The sequence below is a fragment of the Drosophila virilis genome, chromosome 4, assembly GCF_030788295.1.
Source record: "Drosophila virilis strain 15010-1051.87 chromosome 4, Dvir_AGI_RSII-ME, whole genome shotgun sequence".
NCBI classification, from domain to species: Eukaryota; Metazoa; Arthropoda; class Insecta; order Diptera; family Drosophilidae; genus Drosophila; species Drosophila virilis.
In genome coordinates, this window is record NC_091546.1 from 2955155 (window position 1) to 2970220 (window position 15066).

A 15066-nucleotide genomic window follows, 5' to 3' on the forward strand; every position below is an offset into this window, starting at 1 on the left:
CAGAAAAGGAGTCATTTTTAGTAAAAAGTCAAGAATTATAATGCAGATTATATTAAATTATATACATACATATTTCCTGGATCGGCGTATACTTATTTTATATAAGGCCTATTTAAAAAAATAGGATACACCCCCCGACGAGTCCTGTGCCCAACAAATGGAATTTTCCAGGGGTTATCAATGCAACATACGAGACAGCCTACGCATCTTACTTAAATGCGGTTGCTTGGTTACAATGAATATTTAAATTTAACGGCCGCTAAATTCCATTCGGCATGTCGGCTGTGTCACAAAATTGGAACCAAATTCAGCTGAATTACCAGGCGAACAGAAATGTCAGCAGGTAGACAAAAGTCCGCGACACCAGAACAAAATTCGATTGTGCGCAGGCGCGCCATTGGTCAAGCGCAAATCCATGATGGCTGCTCGGCGAAATATGTAACTGTAACTATCCTTTTGCTTTGATTCCTATGCATATTCGTCAATATATAGTGATGCGCAAGCACGCAAGTGATGCGGCGGATTTGGCTGAATAATGCGATATCCGCGAAAACTAGCCATTTATTTTGGCGGATGTCTGCATATATATTAAATTGAGTTCCTATCATGGGCAGATGATTATTTTTGACTCGCAAGAGTATTTTAATTTTATTAAATACTGTCAAATTTAAAACTTGTAAATTATATTGCCAATCGGACATATGATCCGCAGGTGTCAAGTAAACTATATATTTTTTCGATCGGCGTATATTTATTCTATATATAGCTTTATTTGGCATGCATATACGCATATTTCTAATAATAAACATATAGAGTGAAGGAAGATATGTCCTGCTTAAGAAAATAGCTATATTCATATGGTTATGTCAGACGCTAGCAAACTCCGTCTTGTGCCTAACAGATCGATTGATACAGGGGTTATCCAGACAGCATACGAGATATAAAACCGCTATCATATTTTACTTACATGCGGTTGCTTGGTTGCAATTAATAAATATTTAAATTTAACGGCCGCCAAATTCCATTCGGCATGTCGGCTGTGTCACAAAATTGGAACCAAATTCAGCTGAATTACCAGGCGAACAGAAATGCCAGCAGGTAGCCAAAAGTCCGCGACACCAGAACAAAATTCGATTGTGCGCAGGCGCGCCATTGGTCAAGCGCAAATCCATGATGGCTGCTCGGCGAAATATGTAACTGTAACTATCCTTTTGCTTTGATTCCTATGCATATTCGTCAATATATAGTGATGCGCAAGCACGCAAGTGATGCGGCGGATTTGGCTGGATAATGCGGTATCCGCTAATACTAGCCATTTATTTTCCGAATGCCGGCAAGTTAAGTTAATTGAGTCTGATCCTCGGCAGATGATATTTTTGGACTCGTGGGAGTATTTTAATTTAATTAAATACTGTCTAATTTCAAAATTGTAATTATTGCCAATCGTACATATGATCCGCAGGTGTCAAGGAAACTATATATTTTCGCGATCGGCGTATATTTATTCTTCATTTGGCATGGATATATACATATTTCTTGAATTAACATATAGAGTGAAGGAAGATATAGTTCTCACTAGTCAAAATATATCATCTTCCCATGATAGAACTCAATATACTATATATGCAGACATCCGCCAAAATAAATGTATAGTTTTAGCGGATACCGCACTATTCAGCCAAATCCGCCGCATCACTTGCGTGCTTGCGCATCACTATATATTGACGAATATGCATAGGAATCAAACCAAAAGGATAGTTACAGTTACATATTTCGCCGAGCAGCCATCATGGATTTGCGCTTGACCAATGGCGCGCCGGCGCACAATCGAATTTTGTTCTGGTGTCGCGGACTTTTGTCTACCTGCTGATATTATTGTTCGCCTGGTAATTCAGCTGAATTTGGTTCCAATTTTATGACACAGCCGACATGCCGAATGGAATTTGGCGGCCGTTAAATTTAAATATTCATTGTAACCAAGCAACCGCATTTAAGTAAAATATGATAGCGGTTTTATATCTCGTATGCTGTCTGGATAACCCCTGTATCAATCGATCTGTTAGGCACAAGACGGAGTTTGCTAGCGTCTGACATAACCATATGAATATAGCTATTTTCTTAAGTAGGACATATCTTCCTTCACTCTATATGTTTGTTATAAGAAATATGTGTATATGCATGCCAAATAAAGCTAAATATAGAATAAATATACGCCGATCGAGAAAATATATAGTTTAGTTGACACATGCGGATAAAATGTCCGAATGGCAAAAAAAATTCCAATTTAAAATTTGACAGTATTTAATAAAATTAAAATACTCTTGCGAGTCAAAAATAATCATCTGCCCATGATAGGAACTCAATTTAATATATATCCAGACATCCGCCAAAATAAATGGCTAGTTTTAGCGCATATCGCATTATTCAGCCAAATCCGCCGCATCACTTGCGTGCTTGCGCATCACTATATATTGACGAATATGCATAGGAATCAAAGCAAAAGGATAGTTACAGTTACATATTTCGCCGAGCAGCCATCATGGATTTGCGCTTGACCAATGGCGCGCCGGCGCACAATCGAATTTTGTTCTGGTGTCGCGGACTTTTGGCTACCTGCTGACATTTCTGTTCGCCTGGTAATTCAGCTGAATTTGGTTCCAATTTTGTGACACAGCCGACATGCCGAATGGAATTTGGCGGCCGTTAAATTTAAATATTTATTAATTGAAACCAAGCAACCGCATTTAAGTAAAATATGATAGCGGTTTTATATCTCGTATGCTGTCTGGATAACCCCTGTATCAATCGATCTGTTAGGCACAAGACGGAGTTTGCAAGCGTCTGACATAACCATATGAATATAGCTATTTTCTTAAGCAGGATATATCTTCCTTCCCTATATATGTTTATTATAAGAAATATGTGTATATGCATGCCAAATAAAGCTAAATATAGAATAAATATACGCCGATCGAGAAAATATATAGTTTAGTTGACACATGCGGATAAAATGCCCGATTGGCAAAAAAAATTCCAATTTAAAATTTGACAGTATTTAATAAAATTAAAATACTCTTGCGAGTCAAAAATAATCATCTGCCCATGATAGGAACTCAATTTAATATATATCCAGACATCCGCCAAAATAAATGGCTAGTTTTAGCGGATATCGCATTATTCAGCCAAATCCGCCGCATCACTTGCGTGCTTGCGCATCACTATATATTGACGAATATGCATAGGAATCGAAACAAAAGGATAGTTACAGTTACATATTTCGCCGAGCAGCCATCATGGATTTGCGCTTGACCAATGGCGCGCCGGCGCACAATCGAATTTTGTTCTGGTGTCGCGGACTTTTGGCTACCTGCTGACATTTCTGTTCGCCTGGTAATTCAGCTGAATTTGGTTCCAATTTTGTGACACAGCCGACATGCCGAATGGAATTTGGCGGCCGTTAAATTTAAATATTTATTAATTGCAACCAAGCAACCGCATTTAAGTAAAATATGATAGCGGTTTTATATCTCGTATGCTGTCTGGATAACCCCTGTATCAATCGATCTGTTAGGAACAAGACGGAGTTTGCTAGCGTCTGACATAACCATATGAATATAGCTATTTTCTTAAGTAGGACATATCGTCCTTCACTATATATGTTTATTATAAGAAATATGTGTATATGCATGCCAAATAAAGCTAAATATAGACAAAATATACGCCGATCGAGAAAATATATAGTTTAGTTGACACATGCGGATAAAATGCCCGATTGGCAAAAAAAATTCCAATTTAAAATTTGACAGTATTTAATAAAATTAAAATACTCTTGCGAGTCAAAAATAATCATCTGCCCATGATAGGAACTCAATTTAATATATATCCAGACATCCGCCAAAATAAATGGCTAGTTTTAGCGGATATCGCATTATTCAGCCAAATCCGCCGCATCACTTGCGTGCTTGCGCATCACTATATATTGACGAATATGCATAGGAATCGAAACAAAAGGATAGTTACAGTTACATATTTCGCCGAGCAGCCATCATGGATTTGCGCTTGACCAATGGCGCGCCGGCGCACAATCGAATTTTGTTCTGGTGTCGCGGACTTTTGGCTACCTGCTGGCATTTCTGTTCGCCTGGTAATTCAGCTGAATCTGGTTCCAATTTTGTGACACAGCCGACATGCCGAATGGAATTTGGCGGCCGTTAAATTTAAATATTTATTAATTGCAAACCAAGCAACCTCATTTGAGTAACATGTGATTGCGGTTTTATATCTCGTATGCTGCCTGGACAACGAACTCCTGGACCATTTGATTTTTTGGACATGAAAATAGTCGGAGTTGCAATGGTTCATGGCTACTTTATTAAAATAATACTTTATTTGATTTAATTATGTAAAAATAACGATGGCAGTCGACAGTTGGGATCCTTACGAGATTATATCACTCCAAAATCAAATTGTATGTACGCGAGATATTGTAATACGTATTTTTTTCGAAAACTTTAAATAGCTATATCTCTAGCAAATGGAGACTAATCTGGAAAGATATATGTATGGAATATCCACCTTGGGCAGAAGCAATAGCTTTGTCGTGTCCTTATAGATAATCGCAACAACGGCACTTTCTTATACATTTAATTATCAATTTTTATTGCTATATGAGTAAATAAAATCTGTACAAGAACAAGAGCTAATACTTAAACTCGAACAGCCTGTGCTTGGTCCTTCTTCGGGTGGAAAGTGTCCTCAAATTGTTTCAAAAGCTTGAACTTTTGAATTTTGCCGGAGGTGGTAGTGGGGAATGTATCGACGGTCACCACATACCGTGGCACCTTGAAGTGGGCCAGTTTACCCTTGCAGTAGGCCTTCAGGGCCTCGTTGGTAAAGGACTTGGGATCGACGTCGCTCTCGAGGCGAACAAAAGCGCAGAGCTCCTCGCCCAGACGCTCGTCAGGAACGCCAATAACCTGAACGAAAGAGAGGAAGACCCCATGAGTAGCTGAAGGAGCAAGCGCTGACTATGGAAACTTACATGAGTCTCGATCACCTGCGGATGGCTGTTTAAAAAGTCTTCGACCTCTTTGGGGAAAATATTCTCGCCGCCTCGTATGACCATTTCCTTGAGGCGGCCCACGATGCGTCCGTAGCCATCGCTCTCGAGCACAAACTGATCGCCCGTGTGGAGCCAATTGTCCTCGGCGAGAATCTCCTTGGTTTTCTCCACATCGCCATGGTAGCCCAGCATGGTCATATAGCCGCGCACGCACAGCTCGCCCGGCTGGCCGAGGGGCACAATGCAGCCCTGTGCATCGACAATCTTGGCCTCGATGTGATCCGTGAGGTGACCCACGTAGTGAAGGACACGATCATCCTTTTCGCCGGGCAGAGACTGGAAGATGACAGCCGTTGATTCGGTTAGGCCGTAGACGCTGTGGACGGCCTGCACGCGCAGCACCTGCTTCACGTCCAGGACGAGCTGCGGCGAGACTGCGGCGCCACCAGTGATGGCCTTCTTAATCTTGCCCAGCGGCAGCTGCAGCTTGCGCTGCTCAGCCACCAGATCCACATACATTGTGGGTGTGCCGTGTATCACAGTGCACTTCTCGTTGACTATTGCCTGCAGCGAGTCCTTCGGATTGAAGCCAGCTGCTGGCAGGACCAGAGTGGCGCCCTTGGCCATGGCCGCCATGATGGTGATGCCCACACCGAAGGCATGGAAGAGCGGCACCTGGACACAAATGCGCTCGCCCTCGAGCTCGTTGCGGTTGCCCACATGGATGCCATTGTTGACGAAACTGTGATGGGAGAGCACCGCCGCCTTGGGATGGCCGGTGGTGCCCGACGTAAACTGCACATTGCACGGACTTTCAGGCTGTATTTCGCGCTGTAGCTTGCCAATCTCCGCCTGCTCGCTGGCATTGCTCAGATCCAGTAGCTCATCGAAGCGTAGCGCACCCTTCAGGCTCTGTTGGCTGTTGATGATGACGGTGCGCAGATGCGGAAACTTTTCGCTCTTGAGTTTGCCCGGCTCCGATTGAGCCAGTTCCGGGCAGATGTCACGTAGTATCTCATAGTAGTTCTGCGTCTTGAATGTATCTGGCGCCAGAATTGCCTTGATGTCCACCTTGTTCAGGCAGTACTCCATCTCGGGTCCCTGGTAGGCAGGATTGATGCCCACCGAGGTGAGGCCCGCACGCGCCGCACCCATCATGCCCAGATACCATTGGATATAGTTGGGCGCCCAGATGCCAACCGCATCGCCCCTTTGCAGTCCCAGCTTGCGTAAGCCCGCCGCCAAGCGGTCAACCTCAGCCAACAGGCTGCGGAACGTATATCGCTTAGCCTCGTGACACGAAACCAGGGCTTCCGTGCTGCCAAACTGAGAGGCGGCCAGCTCCAGCTGTTGGCCCACATTGCGATACACCAGCGGTTCCTTGCCTATGTGATGTAGGTAGCTGTTGACTGCTGCGCTCGATGAGGACAGGCTGCAATGGAGAGATTGGAGAGAGCTCTGGGTAAAATATATCTCTTTACAAAAAAAATAAATATTTATAAAAAAAATAGAATTCATATATATATGTATTCGCCGCAAACAAATGTTATCTCCATATCACCTGTATGCCACACTGTTTGATAAAAAATGAAATATTATGAAATGAAGCTCAGATCTTCAAAAATCATCTAATACAATAATATACATTACTATATATTAAAAATCTACTTTAATACTTTCCTAGTTTTATCATAAAATATGGTTCAGTCCAACATTAATTGGATTTGCACTATTTTAGGAAAGTTTTTTAGAATCGAAATAAATTGGATAAAAAGGGGGATTCATTGTGCATATGAAGCACAACCAATAGGGAATATAAAAAGTAACCTAAGTATTTATGTAAATTAAATAAGTTTCAATCTTCTTGTAACGGCGAACATTAACGTGCACAATAAATATTTGCCAATCTAATCTGAGTGTAGGTTTGAGTCTCTGCTGCGGGTGGTGTGTACTCACTCAAAAGCTGTTCAGCTTGCAAACAGCTTCTAAAGCTTTCGCCAAAAACGTTTATAGCAAGTTTTTATAGCGCTCTGTTTACAATAACAGCCTTGAAATGACTGCGTTTTGTTCTTGTTCTAGTTGCTGTTATGTTTTTGTTTGGATTAGCTTGCAGAGCGTGGCATATACATACATGCATACTTATTTATGTACATACATATATATGTATATGTATGTATATATATTTCTAATCACTTACACGTGGTACTGGCTTATCTCGACAATTAAAAAGCTATTAAATGTGACATATGTATACGAAACTAAGTATGTGAATCTATTTAATAGAAAAAATGAAATAAATATATATATTTCCCTTTTGCCAAGTGGCTGAACACCGGCTAAAAATACCCAACTGTTAATGGAAAAGTTTCTGTGCAACAGGTGCTTGAAAAGATTCTGCGCAGTTAGATAAAAATTTGATAGGCAAATTCTTAATGCGTTTACACAAAGTTAATTATAACAACTAACAACTGGCTGGGCCGATAAACAGGAGTTTTGGGATATTCGAATGTTATGCAATTACTGGTAAGGCGTAGATGTCGACGTGGAGACAAACACAGAGGATCCAAGAAACAACCCTTGGAATATCTTTGAGCTTAGCAAATGTTTGCAGCTGTTGGCATATGCGCACTTTGGTTAATCCTTTGTTAGAGCTGATGTCCTTTCTAGTTGGGTTTGTGTCCTTTCTAAGCATTTACCTGCGCAGCGCCTGCTGGCCCAAGCTCTGAACGAGCACATGTCTGGACACGATTTGCAGTTTCTTGTTGAACATGTTTCAAACTCTTCTTTTTTACACACTTAAAGCACAATTTGTTCTTTTTTCATAACTTCTCAAGTGTCAATATGTATTCACAATTTGCGCAGCGTTTGATTCACTTAATAAAATTTTCCAAAAGGCTGCGGACAGACACGTCCACTATTCGCCGCGTACAGACGCGTACTGAGAAGGCGCTAATCGCAGTTGACGTCGATTTGCTAAACTTAAAGAGGAATAGAGAGAGAAAGAGAGAGAGAGGAAAAGAGTGTGGGCGAGAGCGCGGTGAATCGAAGGGAAGAAATCAACAATATTAAGTTCTAATACCCAGCACAATAAACAAATGTGTGAAGGTGCGTATATGTAAACGGAGCAAATAGGTCACAGCTTCTGCCTCAGGCAAGACGATCGAGTCTGGAGACAAAATTAGTTCGAAAGTATTTAGTACTTTATGGAAATTTTCCCATCACTCGGGCCATATTAAAATAATGAACTTTAAAAGCTAATGACTAGGTGAATGGTCAGACAGCCCATAAAAACTGTCTCGAATATTTAAATATATATATAATTTTAGAGTAAAAGAGTTAAAAAAAGAAATATAAATATATTGTACGCTTTTGTTTTTTTGTTTGCGTTTTGTGCCTACTTTTTGCACATATCACGATATATTTGTGTGCAGGATGTCTGTTAGTTGCGCATATCTATTTTACACACAATTACTATAGTTATTCATTCAGTGTGCAGGGTGTTTCCTAGTCGTGCATACTTGTGTAAGTGCACACATTGTGAGCTGTTGCTATTTATGTTTTAACATTTGCATTAGTTTTCGTTTGCTGATCGGCGCCTTATTTTTATAGCGATTTGTTTTGTTTATTATCATCGTATTGTATTTTGTTCACACATTCTGCACGCGGCACGTTTTGACGTCGACGTCGACGCCGGCGTAGCTTTATTTGCTTTACGTTTTGTTGTTTTCTTTTTTTTATGTTTGTATTTTTATTCGCTTCAATTTATTAAACCGTCATTTGTGCTCTTTTTCGACAGAGTTTATTTATTTTTATTTTTTTGTTTGTTTTCTGCTCATTTTTTGTGCTTTTAAATTTAAAAAGCTTTGTTAGTTGTTTAGCGGCAGTTTTTTATGAGCTCCGCTGAGAATTGGCCCCGCTCTTCTATTCCCACACTAGGTTTATCAAGCAAAAATTTCTATTCATCGTAATTGGCCGCTTTAAAAGTTTTCGAATTCTTTTTCAGACTCGACTCCAATTTCCTGACCTATTTCCACATATATACAAAATATATATGCATTGAATTAATATATGTATGTATTGTATACAATTGGAAAATATCAAAATAAAAATTTTGAAATTTAATGATTTATGTAGTTTCAAAATGTTGTATGAACATCGACGGATATTTGTAGCTTTTATGCAAACACAATTTTAACAAATACATCATTTAAATTATTTCTGGAAGCTATCTAAAATTTTTCGTAGCTCTTCTGATTTGCTAATCGAAAATCAAGCTGTTTATGCTCGTTATCATATTAACTTTCTATATTTTATTGTTGGCTAAGGTCTGCCCACTTTTTGGCTGTCTGGAATTTTTGTATATGTATTTAATAGAATTTTAATTAGTCTTATACTCTGTTCTCTCAAAACGAATAGGGGCGTATTGGGGGTGTGCCTGTTAAAGCGCTAATTGGAAATGAAATAAAATTAGAGGAATTATATAATGTCTTAAACACAAATGTTTGTGGAATAACAGTCTACGCTGAAATAATTTAACCAGAGACATCAGTAGTCCTTATACCTGAAATTAGGATATATTAATGTTTCGTTCACTTTTCCCGAAGTATTTTTGTAGTAGATACACAGAGTAGACCGCAGTTGGGAACATTAAACGTGCTAGTTAAAAATTTAAGTATAATTCCTGTTTTTAAGTTTGCCAAATTGATAATTGAAGAATTTCTTATCAAATTTTCGGGGCATTAGCATCATAAATGTACAAGTTTTATTGGGCAAGTGTGGCGTGTGTCTGGCGTTATCAGCGCATAGAAAACTGTTTGGGCAAAAACAGGCGAAAAAAAAACATTCTTGACCTTGAGCCGGGGGCAATTGAAGGAATGGCTGCGTTTATGTGTCTAGCTGGGTTTTCTTCTTTGTTTGACCCAACAGCATTTCGCGCAAGTTGGGGAAGGGTTCGTCTTCGCGCGGCATATTTTCGATCTCTGTCTCGTCCAGCTCGTAAAGGACGTGGGATATATCGGCTACTCGGGGCTCCATCATGCGTATAAAGTCATGCTCGTACGTTTTGCCCTTATCGAAGCAAAAGTCCTTGATTTCAGTGCACTTGCATTCGGGCGGCACGATCGCCACCTCGTATAACATTGTCGCATAGAGCTCAAGATTCTTCTGGTACTCTTCAAGGCTCATGCTCTCATCCGGCTTGCCGATCCATGTGTGTATAGAGCTGAAGGGCAGACCCACCACCTGCGCGTTTTTGGTGCAATATTTGCGCAGCTCGTTCATCATGGGCATGCAGACGTTGACGGTATCCGGAATGGCTGCCTGGACGCCGTACACACGCTCGTATGCGCGGTAGGCGGACAGATTGAAGGGTGCATTCCTTGCCTCGTTTAGCGGCTTCAGCGAGTCTACGACACGCAGATAGGCGGGATGCCCGCAATTGAGCCGGCAATAGGCACAGTCCAAGTGCTGGCGCACCAAAAAGACAACATATTCGACACTCTGATCGGGCACCAGCTTCACGGAGAAATTGGCCCTGATGCGCCTGGGCTTATGGAAATCGCGCTGGCTCGAGTATACGCGATGCTCCACGCTGTGCAGCACCAGGGCGGACATGCACCAGCGATGCTTGAGGAACAGCGGTTTGGACTGCTCGTGGGGCAGACGTTTTAGATCGTATGTATCCTTGTACTCCATGATGCCCACCTCGGCGCGGCAGAGTATGTCCCAGTCGTGGTGTGTCACGGGCAGTACATGACGCTGCAGGCCCTCCGACAGGGCGCTCTTTGGATCGGATAGGGTGTTCATTAGAAGGCACAGCTCCACCAGCGGCTCGTTCTTTGGACTGGTAATCGTTGGGTCGACATCATCAGTTGTTGAATTCCGTTCGGGCTCCTCTTTCTTTTGTATCTCCAATTCAAAGTAAATGTAGCCGCTGTGGCTGGTGGTTAGCATTGGTGTATCCGGTGTGATCCACAGATTCGTGTTGGTTATCAACAGATCGACGGCCTTAAAGAAAATCGCCCGCTCTTGGATGATTCGTCGCAGGGGCTGATTGTTGCTATCGTCGAAGGTGTCGATAATGAATCTCAGGTTCACCGGCAGATCGTCCGTTTCCTCCATCCAAGCCTGGGTTGCCTGCAACCAGCACAGGACGGGTCCCTTTGAGGAAGTCAATCCATTCCCGAAGAGATTCTCTTTCTTTTGGGTTAGCTTGAAGGGATGCTCCGTCCAGCCATCGCCGTCTGTCACGTTCGGCACATCTACATGCCCATAGACGAGCACCACGTTCTTGGCGGGTGTGGAAAAATAATTGGCGAATATCACATAATGCGTAGCCTTATCAATGCCCTCCGGCTTTATCTCCACGACCTCTACATCGAAATTTAGCTCAATTAGGCGCTGGCCCAAACGATCGATGATCTGCTTTGAATCCTTTTTGTGTTTGTAATCGTTTGATATGTTCTTGATCGACAGCATCTCGTCCACTTCGTGTAAATAATCGTCGTTATTGAAATATAGACGATCCACCACCTCATCCAGTTCGCTTTCTTTCACCGTAATCCGCTCCTCGGGTGGAAAGTCCCTGATACAGGTATCCCTCAAACAATCACAACGATCATATTTCGATCGATCCACGAAGACGCCGCAGCAATTGCGCTCACCCCAGCAAATCATTTTTACTATCTATTTGTCTATAATTCAACTTGGCAATTTCTAATAATTTTAAATTCGAAAGTAAGGATGAAAGCTAAAACAATATATAATCACATTGTTTGACGCAAGGTTGATAGGACTTGGATAAGATAGGCTTAGGATACTGAGTTCTAAATTAATTTAATTAGGCTCCGCGGAAGGTATTTACACCCTCTATACCCTCTGTTGGGACTGGGAGCCAGTTTTGTCTTCTGTCGCTTCAAAAAAGTTTCTAAATAAAATACTAATGACTGAAGGCCGACTCTGCTTTTTAAACAGAGGCCAAATCAGCTGACAGTTTAAGTTCTTTATAGCTGAAAACGGCCAATTTTAGCTAGAATATTGCAGAGTTGACAACACTGCTTTGGGTTTTGAACTCCGCTAAGCTTTTGATCTACCCATGCTTACAGACTGTAGCTTTACTATGGCTAGAATAAAAATGCTAAACATTTTAGATTTCATTAGTTCCAGTGTGAATCGTATTACTGTATCATATGAGATATCGATAAGCAGGTACTTGAATGAACAACTTTATGGCTTATTAAAATATCTTGACCAATCCTGGCATCTACTTCTTAAGCTATGCTGCCTTTACTTGTCCCAAGCCTTATCGCACTACTATATGATCTAGCTCTATAAAAATTGGTTAAAAAAATGAGGCATTGTTTGCGAAAATATTGGGTTTTCCAAGATATTTTCATGAAACTCATCATTTGCAAGTTTCACTACTCTCATATTTTTTCAACGCCGTAAGGCAAAGGTATTTGATCTTGCTGACTTTTTCGTTGAACTATACCCTTGATGCAATATGGTTGACAGAGACAAGTAAAATAGATGAATTAAGGCATAAATTCGCAATGTCTGGTTAATATTTACCAAAATATCACAATTAAATATCGATCAACATAGTTAATAAATATTAACCAAACATTGTAAAATGCTCTAATTTAGTTCTCACTGAAATTCAGAAGCAAAAGAATAACAGACAAAGATCCTTTAAACAACAGACAAGTAACAAGAATGGGAGAATCCATCCACAGGCATTATTTTGGCGCAGCAGAGGGCCTCTTCTTGCTGGATTTCTTCATTTTAAATGGAAAACATAGGAATTTCTTGACGGAATTCCTTTTCGGCGCTTTCATAGGAGCCGGATTTTCTTTATGCTTTAACTTAAAGAAGCTGACCAATAGATTGCGTTTAGGAGGCACCGGCAGATCATAACCACGATCGGCATCCAGTTTCTCTTTGACGCCTCGCAGGTTGCAATACTTGTTGATCACATCGCATTTGCACTTGGTGCGGAGGAAGGAGAGCTCAAATAAGAGGGAGGCACAGCTTTTGGTGTGTCGCATGAGGTTGTCCTCCTCAATGCACTCGTTCTCCTGCTGATGGCGATCCCTGCGCTTGTAGAATGGCATCAGGATTATGGGCTTTTTGACCAGCTTGCACAGCACGTTGGCAATGGGCAGACAAACGGGTATGCCCTGTGTGGTGATCGGATCCTTTTGGTAGACCTCGCCCACGGCCCGCATGAGGGCTTTTATAAGCTTGCTCTCCGTGGACCAACAAATCGGCTCCATGTAATCGATCAGATGGACGGCAATGCTGGTTCCAAGATTCAGTTCGTTACGTATTTGCATCATATATTCCCTGACGGCGCAGTGAATCTGCTCCACATCCTGATCGGGCACCAGGCGAATGGAAAACTTGCTCACCACCTGCATAGGCAGGATGCGAGTGCAGGCGGGCCGACTGTCCGCGCCTTCGACCCCATGCATAGTCAGCGACGGCTTGCACCAGCGACTCTGCAGCACCTCGACCTTATTTGCATCGTGCCGCAGCCGGCGCACGTACAGCTCCTCTTTGTACTCATAGGCACGAAAGCCGGCTGACTCGAGCAGATGCCACTCGGGAGTCGTCAGACGCCTCACATTGTTCTCGATGCGGGGTATTTGGATTTCATGCTCGTCGTTGACCAGACTATTCATCAGATGGCACAAATCGATCATCGGCTCAAAGACTAGGCCACCGGCCAGGCCGCTCTCCAGGCTCTTGTTAGCGCCGCGCACCTCGACCCCGAAGTACGCCCAGCCGGTGAGGCTGCAGGCGATGACGGGCCGATCATTGTTCACCCACGAGTTGACATCGAATACCATGTAGTCGACATCCAAAAAGAAGTCGCTCTTCGCACGCACATAGTCCTGTAGTCCGGTGCTGCCCACCTCGTGCAGCATGTCCACAATGAATTTGACATTTATCGGCAGATCCTCGTTCACTTGAAGCCAACATTCGATGGCATGAATCCAGCCCACAAGCATGCCCTTGCCGCTGGTCACGCCCCGACCATAGGCCAAGCCATCCTTGAGGACAAGCTCAAAGGGGTCGCTCAGCCAGCAGTCCGGCTTGGCAGGCAGCACATCCAAATGGCCATAGATCAGCAGCGTGGGCTTGGTGGGCGAGGAAAAGTATCTGGCGAAGAGTACCTTCTGATGCGGCTCCCTGAAGCAATTAACCGGATCGTCGGGTATTAGATGCTCGTAGGTTTTGAACTTTAAGTTGGCCAATCGATTCGCCACCCAGTCGAGTGCCAAGCAGCTCTCCAATAGAAACTTCGGCTCCACGGACACCGACTTGAACTTCACCATCTGTGCGAGATCTTGAATCACATCGTCCACTTGGTCATCGACTGCTCTCAGCACAGCCGGCTCGTTCTTAAAGGTGCGTTCCCGCTCATCGATCATCTGTTGTGTCGGAAAGCGCATCTGACAGCGCTGGCAATGGCATTTGGTTGGTGGCTCAAAGTTCAACTCCTCGTCAGTGGCTCGCACCGAGGTGCGCGAGTGTCGCGACGTCCTTTGGCTCCTGCGCGACAACACGCTGCGAGTTGAACCCATGGCTCGCATTGAACTCCTGCGGGAGGAGTGGCTGGTCGAACGCTTCACCTTCATATTGAGCGACATTTTTTTGCTTTTTTTTTTTATTCTTCACGTATATCAATTTTGATTTCTTTTAATATTTATTGAGTAAATTCAAAGCAGTGTCATGTCAAAAAGTTGTTTGATTCCAGTTTCCAGCTTGATTGTGATTAAATCACAATTTGAACTTTCCCATAAATAATGCCCGGCACATATGTTCTTCGAGTTGTCTAGTCTAAGATTCCAATCGACGGCTAGTTACCTCTATCAACTTTTGGCATTGCCTTTTAAGATGTTAATGCCAATAAATTGGATAGGTATAAAAGAATCTCTGGGCTGGGCAACTTAACGAGTGATGAGAGCTCTTCGCGTTGTAGTTTTCGCGCCAAAAAGCGT

At 42.5% G+C, this 15066-nt stretch overlaps 3 protein-coding genes across 3 annotated transcripts; all 3 read right to left on the bottom strand.

Annotated features, from left to right (window-relative positions):
- Window positions 1-4631: 4631 nt before the first annotated feature.
- Window positions 4632-7992, bottom strand: Acsf2 (Acyl-CoA synthetase family member 2). The gene is made up of 3 exons (XM_002052889.4): window positions 7759-7992; window positions 5042-6494; window positions 4632-4976 (listed from the first exon to the last, which is right to left on the bottom strand). Exons 1-3 carry the CDS (start codon window positions 7830-7832, stop codon window positions 4707-4709), a joined length of 1797 nt encoding a protein of 598 aa, XP_002052925.1. The 5' UTR covers window positions 7833-7992; the 3' UTR covers window positions 4632-4706.
- Window positions 7993-9946: 1954 nt separating this feature from the next.
- Window positions 9947-11737, bottom strand: LOC6628124 (cytosolic non-specific dipeptidase). The gene has a single exon (XM_002052888.1). The coding sequence runs from the start codon at window positions 11735-11737 to the stop codon at window positions 9947-9949; it is 1791 nt and encodes a 596-aa protein (XP_002052924.1).
- Window positions 11738-12798: 1061 nt separating this feature from the next.
- On the bottom strand, window positions 12799-14703 carry LOC6628123 (cytosolic non-specific dipeptidase). Its single transcript, XM_002052887.2, has one exon. It carries the CDS (start codon window positions 14701-14703, stop codon window positions 12799-12801), a length of 1905 nt encoding a protein of 634 aa, XP_002052923.2.
- Between the last annotated feature and the right edge of the window lie 363 nt (window positions 14704-15066).